The 7,224-nt window shown below is 63.2% G+C and overlaps 1 protein-coding gene and 1 long non-coding RNA gene across 2 annotated transcripts; one reads left to right on the top strand and one right to left on the bottom strand.

The window, feature by feature from the left end:
* Positions 1-202: 202 nt before the first annotated feature.
* On the bottom strand, positions 203-3,940 carry BARX1 (BARX homeobox 1). The gene is made up of 4 exons (XM_010375122.2): positions 3,502-3,940; positions 1,486-1,777; positions 1,319-1,403; positions 203-906 (listed from the first exon to the last, which is right to left on the bottom strand). The coding sequence occupies exons 1-4, from the start codon at positions 3,722-3,724 to the stop codon at positions 742-744; spliced, it is 765 nt and encodes a 254-aa protein (XP_010373424.2). The 5' UTR covers positions 3,725-3,940; the 3' UTR covers positions 203-741.
* A 467-nt stretch (positions 3,941-4,407) lies between these two features.
* On the top strand, positions 4,408-6,487 carry LOC104671603. Its single transcript, XR_749303.2, has 2 exons — positions 4,408-5,441; positions 6,087-6,487. It is a non-coding gene; the product is annotated as an uncharacterized LOC104671603 (long non-coding RNA).
* Positions 6,488-7,224: the final 737 nt, after the last annotated feature.

The raw sequence follows: 7,224 nt of genomic DNA on the forward strand, positions 1-7,224 counted from the left end.
CTCACGCCCAGAGTGGAAGCGATTCCTAGGATCCTGCAGCCACCGAGCCGCCCGCCGTGCCTAGCCCGGGCTTGGTGGCGACGAGCACAGCTGCCTTCGACAGAGCCGGAGGAAAGGAAGTTTAAGAAGCAACTGCCGGCGTTCCGCTTATCTTGCCGCGCCCACCCGCACCCACTGCGGATTCAGAAGCTGCTCCACCGAGCCCGATTGTGTCATAAAGTATTTTATTGGAAAAAAAAGTCACCGTCTTCGCAAGAGGGGGTAGGGGCCCCAGCGACATCGGGAACCGCCTCCGGGCCGAGCCGACCGGTTGCCCTGGGGGTCTCAGGCCGTGGTGGCCCGAGCCCAACCGCCGGTCCCCGACGTCCAGAAGCGGGTGTGTGCCTGGAGGCTCCCCGGCCGGGAGGGCAGGCCCCAGACGGGGTGGGGGTGCAGGCGAGGAGCGGGGCGTGAATGCGCGTGGAGCGCTCTGCGCCACGGAGCTCAGGGCAGAGACTAGTGGCTTCCGCCGCGCTGGATGCGAGTCTCCCAGGTCAGAGCCCAGAAGCGCGCTGGGACCTGGGTCTGGCTTTAGGGTCTGCGTCCTTCCTCGTTTGGCCCCAGTTGTCCGCATTCAAGATCATAATAAAAAGGTTTAAGAAGTAAACGTCTTGGACGCGGAAGGGCCGGCTCGCAGGTTTCCGCCGGTTGAGGGGGCTGCGGGCGGCGCGGGCATCCCGGGCCCCGCACCGTATGCCGCCCTCAGTCCTCGCGGCTCCTGTCGCTGGGCTCGCCTGGCACCTCCGCCGGCTTCTCCGCATCCTTGGCACGCTCCTGCTCAGTGAGCTGCTCACTCGTTGGAATTGAGTTCTTCTTGGGCCGCCCCTTGGGCTTGGTGGGAGACTCCAGGCCGCCGCCCTGCAGCACCTGCACGGGGGACCGCCAGCACCTGTGTGAGCCAGGACGTGGACTGGGGACCCCGGAGGAGACTTGCACCCAGGTGGGACTAGGGAGTACAGGAAACCATATGAGGAAATGGTGGGGAAATGTCCCGGGAAAGGGCGGCTATTTGTCCAAATGCCGCTGGGGAGCGGCCTGGCCTGGAGAGCGTAAGACTGCCCGGAGGCCTGAAGGTGCCACGAGAGAGGAAGAAATGTCGGCTTAGCCAGGCACCCAAGGGGCAGAAAGAACTAAGAGAGTCCCGGTGCGTACCAGGCACCGAGGGAATGGGGAGGTTGGGCAGTCTACTCTCTGCGGGGAGAAGGAGGAGAGTAGCTCTGCATGGCACCGGGGCATGGCCCAGGAAGCCGAGGGGCGGGAAGCCACCAGGCACACTCACTATTTTCTTCCACTTCATCCTCCGATTCTGGTACCACGTCTTCACCTGCAACTGGCTCAGGCCCAGGGATTCAGCAAGATCTATTCTGGAAAGAGCAGGGCGCACCCTCAGCAAGGCAAGTGATCACACTCCCACAGCCCGCTGGCCCCAGCCTTGCCCCGTCCTACCTGTCCGGCGTGGAAAGGTACTTCTGCTTCTCAAAGCGTTTCTCCAGGCCCATCAGCTGCAGCTCGGTGAACACAGTGCGGCTCCGACGCCCCTTCTTGGCCTTGGTGCCTGGCTCCCCAGGGCCTGCCGCCTCCAGCTTCCCGCGGAGCTGCAACTCGAGTGGCAGGTGTGGCGCACCCGCGGCGCCGGGCAGCCCAGGCCCCGCCGCCAGCAGCGCAGAGCTCAGCCCTGAACAGCCCAGCGGCGCCAGTGGGAACTTGAACACCGCCGCCTGCTCGGCCTTCAGCACGGCTGCGAAGAGAACGGGGAGCTGGGTGAACTAGGACCGCGCTCCTCTACCCCAGGGACTGCGGCACCATGTGCCGGCGGGGGTGCTCGCGCTTGGCCGGTGCCACCCCGTGCAAAATCTCCACGCCCTGCCCCTTGGCGCCCCTCGGCAGATGGAGACCCTCCTTAACACTGCTGTTCCCCAGATCTGGAAGGGAGTATCTCCTCGACCCCGTCCGTGCTCTGTCCTGGAGTTCCCCAAGCCTCAGCGACTCTGAGATCTCGGGGTTCTTGATGAACATGTTTGCAGCTGCGAGAAACTCGGAGTGTGTCTTGTCTTTCGCGGAAAGAAGAAACCAAAAATAAAACGGCAGCCGGTCCTAAGAAGATGGGCGTTTGCTCCAACCAAATCAGCACTGCTGCTTAGAAAAAGAATATGCACGGAGCGTGCACATTTGCTCTTCCGTGCGTGGCACAATAGCCGTGCGGCGGCCAGGAGTCATCTGGGCTGGAGTTGGGTGCTTCCTGGAAATTCCAAAGGACCCTGAGAACCTGGAAATTACTGTTGACGTGTTCTATTTTCAGACGCTTCCCCATGAAGATGTTTCCATATTCTTCAGTCCTAAAACGACTGTGTGCCCGCTTCAAACGAATTAGTAACAACAGAGCAGATGGAGATGAAAGGTAGCCAAATGGCCGAGTCCCAGATGGACTTAGAAGAAGCGCGCTGGCCCTGCCGTTTCCAGGCTGGGGAGCACCGACTGGGAGGTGGGGTGTGCAGGGAACGCGACTTGAAGGGCTGGGGTCCCGGCTACAGCGTAGAAGCCTCCCTTCCCGGACAGGCCTGTCACTGAGGTGCCAGTCCTAGCCCGGCTGGAGTGGGAAAGGGTAGGGCAAGGCGCAGGTAAACGTGGGGCAGAGGACCCGCATGGAAAAGGTAGGAGATGGAAGGCAGACCGACCCCAGTGAGAGAAGCCGAGGGAGGCCAACCGGGAGACGAGTGGAAAGCGAGACAGGAAAGACAAGACGAGGGTGGAGTGCGATGGAGAGGGCACCATCAGGGCAGGGCAGGCCCCGCCAAATTGGGAGAAAGGACAGAAGCTGAAAAGGTCTGAGCAGGCCGTTCAAGCCTACAGAGGCCGACCTGAAAGCAGAAGGGACAGCCAGGCAGCTGCTCACAGCCAGGCCTCTGACCCCGAGGCAAGGCCCAAGCAGGTCCGCACTGCGGCCAAGGCCGCGTTCCTCGCCCGCTGGAGCTCCCGGGGGCTCCGGGCCGGCTTGGGCCCGCGTCAGCACCCAGCCCTCGGGAGCGCAGGCCTCCTCCCCAGAGGTCCGACTTCCCTGGCTTGGGCAGCCGCGGCCACTCCCGGCCAGCCCTCTGCGGCGAAGCCCAGGCGCCCGTGGCCTGAGGTCGCTTCCACCCACAAGAGTCCGTAGCCTGGTCGTGCGCCTGCAACCGGGATGCTCACTCGGGGTCCCCAGGCTGGAGGCCGAAGGGAAGCAGTGAAGGAAAGAGCGCACACCCTCCCCGGGCGGCCCGCGGGCACGAGGCCTGGTTTCTCTGAGGCCTGGCGTTTGCACCCTCCGCCTCCCGCCTGGAGGGCTCCGAGAGACAGCCCCAGAACTTGCGCTCCCAGAGCAGCTTCCCGGGGCTGCTTCGAGGCCGGAGGAGGCTCGGGGCGCCCCCGCGGTTCAGCTCGCTGTCTCCCGCCAAGCCCTGCCCGCGACCCCGCGGCCGCCACACGTACCCAGGTGGCTGTGGAAAGGCCGCGCCGCCAGCAGCGCCTGCACGCCGAACTTCAGCAGCTCGCCCGCCGCGGCAGCGGCGGCTGCGGGCGCGGCGCCCTTGGGTCCCGGTGGCTCCGTGAGGATCTCCTCAATCATGAAGCTGCGATAGCGGTGCGGTCGGTGGTCCGCGCAGCCCTCGGGCGGGCCGAAGCGCGCGGCGCCCGGCTCCCCCGGCCGCTGCATCGCGGCGCCCACGGCTGCGCCCGCTGTTTGGCGGCGGCGGCGGCGGCTTGGCTCCGGCGCGGGGCCCGCGCGGGACTCTAGGCCGGCCCGCAGCTCGGGGCGGCGCGCGGGCGCCGGCTCATGCCCCCTCCCCCGCCGGCCGGCCGGGCGGAGGCGCAGGGCGCGGGCGGGGCGCGCGGGGCTCGGCCGGTCGGACCCGGGACTGCGCCCCCGCCCCGCGCCGCCGCGCCTCTTGCCCGGCCAGCCCCGCGTCACTGCCCCGCCCCGCCCCGCCCCGCGCCGCCGCCCCCAACCCCTAGGCTGAGCCGGAGGGAGGGACACAGAAGGGAGGGAGGCGGAAGGGAGGCCAGAAGGGAGGGGGCCGCGTGAAAGAGGCCGGCCGACCGAGACCGAGGGAGACCCAGCGGAGCGCACGCCCTGGAAGGAGAGAGCCGGAGAGTTCGGGAGGCAAGACCCCCAGAGACGAGAGTCGGAGGGATCAACGACACAGGTGAGAGAGGGGGCAGAGGGAGACGGCGTGGGCCAAACAAAATTTGAGAGAGTGTGACTGTGAGGGTACCAGGGACGCCACCGAGATGTGCACAGAGACCAAAAGAGGCGTGAGAGCCAGCGGGCTGTGACGTGACGGAGGGCACAGAGGCAGGCGGGGCAGAGGGAGGGGGCGGTAAAGAAAGGGGACAGCTAGAAAACGGGCGGCTTGGTCGGCTTTTAGGTAGCCCCGGAAAGGTCGGGAGGAGGAGGGGCAAAGGCCGCGCTCCTCAGCTGGGAAGGAGGTGGTCCGAGCAGCCTCCAGTCCCGGGCTCAAGACCGCCAACCCGGCAAGGGTGAGGCAGCGTGCAGGGATGCAAGGGGCAGAGCGGTAGGGGCACTTGTGCACCCCGCCCACCTCTGCCTCAGTTTACCATGTACGGCCTCATTTCTCTCCGGGCTGCCGTGAGAGAAAAATGTTCTCCAGCCGAGATTTGATTTGCAAATTCAAGTGATCCATGGACACATCCTTCTTGACAGCCCCCAGGAGGCTGTGGACTGGTTACATCCCCCTAGTTAGAAAAGGAAAAGGATTCGAGGAGAAGGGAAGGATGCAGCTTTGTCTTTACCCAGCTTTGGAGTATCAAGAAACCGTTACTGGGCGGAGTTGGGGCCAGGGGGCCACAGGTTGCTCTGAGAGTGTAAAGACCAAACCCTGGTGGGACCTGGCTCCATTGCGGAGCCTCAAAGGTTCCAACATGATGGAGGAAGTTGGCAGTGCCTTCCCTAGATCTTTCTTTCCATCATTAGAGAGTATAAACCCAAGCCGTGGAGTGAACGACCCCAAAGCTACTCTATGCTGAACTCCTCTCTTTGGTCCTGCCACTACTGGTGAAACCACTGACCCTTTCTGGGCCTCAGTTTCCTTACCTGTCCTGAGGAGATGCTGACACCTGGCTCCAGGGAGACTGTGAGAACTCAATGAGGGGGTCCTGCACGCCGAGGATCCTGCACCCTGGGAGCCCTTAGGTCTGTTTGGAGAGAAAACAGTTCCTCCAGGCAAGAGGGGAGAAGTGTCCCCAGGAGGTAGGGGAAGGAGTACCTGCCCTTCTCCCCCTTCTCAGGAATCACTGGTCCTACCTCCCAGCCCCATCCGCCATTCCCAGTCAGCGCCTGACGCACTGTGGGTGTCCTGGGCCACCCTGACTTCCTCTATGAGCTCCATGCGGGGCCTCAGTCTTCACCTCAGGTAACTAGAGCTTACCACACCTATGGCCATGCCCCCCACCCAAGTTGAAGTCCTTTCTCCAGCTCCAGCTGCTGGTGGGGAGGCCTTCAGGCTGGCCCTCAGCCCCTGGCCCTGGCCCCAGACTCGGGGGTGGGGGTGGGGGGCAGGTGGGGAGGACTAGGAAGTGGCCCAGATCCTTTGTCTGTAGGGCTTGGAGTGAGGACAAAGACTACCTTCTCTGGTAAGATCCCAATCCCAAGAGCCCACTGTCTCTCCTTCCCAGTTGTTGCATGACTTTCTGAACTCAGAGTTACCACTGCAACTGAAAGAAGGTGGCCTCAATGGCCGCCAGTTGCTTCAGACTCCCTCGAAGAATGGTGCTGTGAGCCTACATGGTTCTTTGGAAAGGGTGGAGAGGGCACCACTAAAAGCAACAGTATCCCACACTGAGCAGGCCACCTCTTGAGAGACCAAGAGACCAGGAAGCTGGCCCTGTCACTGTTGGCCAAGCAGCCACCGACATCCTACTTGGGAAATAGAAAAAAGCCAGTGTCTCCTGGGAGGCCAGGGCAGCCATTTGGGCTCCCCCCACCCATGGGTAGACTCCGAGAACCCTCCCTAGATGAGTGCAATGGTATCACTCAATTCAACCATCTCCTTTCTCAGATGGGAAACTGAGGCCTAGTGAGAGGCAGGGCCTGGTGCAGGTACTACAGTGAGTAGGGCTGGTTTACTATTGCTCCTTGTACAGAGCCATATCAAGCCCTTTTTCCGGGCTTCCTCCCTCACCTCCCCCATCTTAGCAGGGCCCCGGCCCCCTCCTCACCCCCTGGCTTCTACATCTCCCTAAGGGCATAGCCCAGTGGCGGTTTCTCCCTGAGTAGGCCCAGCGAGCCTCTGTCCCATCCCCTGTTATTTGGGCCCTAACAGAAGCCACCCAAATTTGAACCATCTCTGCCCCATGCTCAAGACCTGAGGGTCTCACATCCTCAAAATGGTCCCTAGATTCCAGATTCAAGGATCACACTGTTCATCAGCTGTCACTAAACTTATTTTACTACAAGCCATCCTCCTGGGATAGTTCCTTGGTCAGTTTGTGGGGGAGGGGGTCATTTTCAGGATGGAGGCCTCCTGTCTAGATTTTGGGGAGTCAGAAGACTAGTGCAGCCCAGCCCTCACCCCATTCCACAGGTGTGCACCCCCAGCTCCTTGGACACTGGCCAGGACCATTTCCTGCAGCCCCAGGCCAGCCCTGCAGCAGGAGCAGAGGGCGGTTTTGGGAATGAGGCCCTGAGGGCTGGAAGAAGAATGCCCAGCGCCTAGGGAGCTTTGGGAGACCGCAGCTGGCTCCAGGGACTGACAGAGCCAGGGTCCTGCCCCTGGTCACCCAAAACACCTCCCTCGCAGGTCTGTCTCTGGTCCCCCTGGCTCCTGCTAGACGCAGCCTCCCCGTCACCCGACCCCAGGGCAAACCAGCAGATAAACCCCTTTTCGGCGAAAATTACACAAAACCGGCGGCGGCAGGGCCTCCTCTGCTCAGGCACTGCCGCGTTGGCGGCCGAAAAAAGAGGCTCCTAGAGAACGGGAACCCCCTCCCTGTCTAGGACACCGAGGCCGAGAGAGGGGAAGCCTCCTCCCCAGTGGGGTGCAGTCTGGGATCGCAGTCCCCACCCCAGGGGCGCAGCTGCCAGCCCAACGCCTGGGACATCCCCCTCCCGAGGCCTCTAGCCGCCGCCGCGAAAATCCCGGAAACCGTCCCGCTCGCGGCGGGCGCAGTGGAAAAGGTGACCTCAGCGCCCGGGGC

This window comes from Rhinopithecus roxellana, chromosome 16 (assembly GCF_007565055.1).
Source record: "Rhinopithecus roxellana isolate Shanxi Qingling chromosome 16, ASM756505v1, whole genome shotgun sequence".
Lineage (NCBI taxonomy): Eukaryota > Metazoa > Chordata > Mammalia > Primates > Cercopithecidae > Rhinopithecus > Rhinopithecus roxellana.

Coding starts and splice junctions, on each gene's coding strand:
- BARX1 (XM_010375122.2), bottom strand. CDS start 3,724: ATGCAGCGGCCGGGGGAGCCGGGCGCCGCGCGCTTCGGCCCGCCCGAG. Junction 1,778..3,501: donor GCCTTTCCACAGCCACCTGG/GTACGTGTGGCG, acceptor TTCTCTTCGCAG/CCGTGCTGAAGGCCGAGCAG. Junction 1,404..1,485: donor TACCTTTCCACGCCGGACAG/GTAGGACGGGGC, acceptor TGCTCTTTCCAG/AATAGATCTTGCTGAATCCC.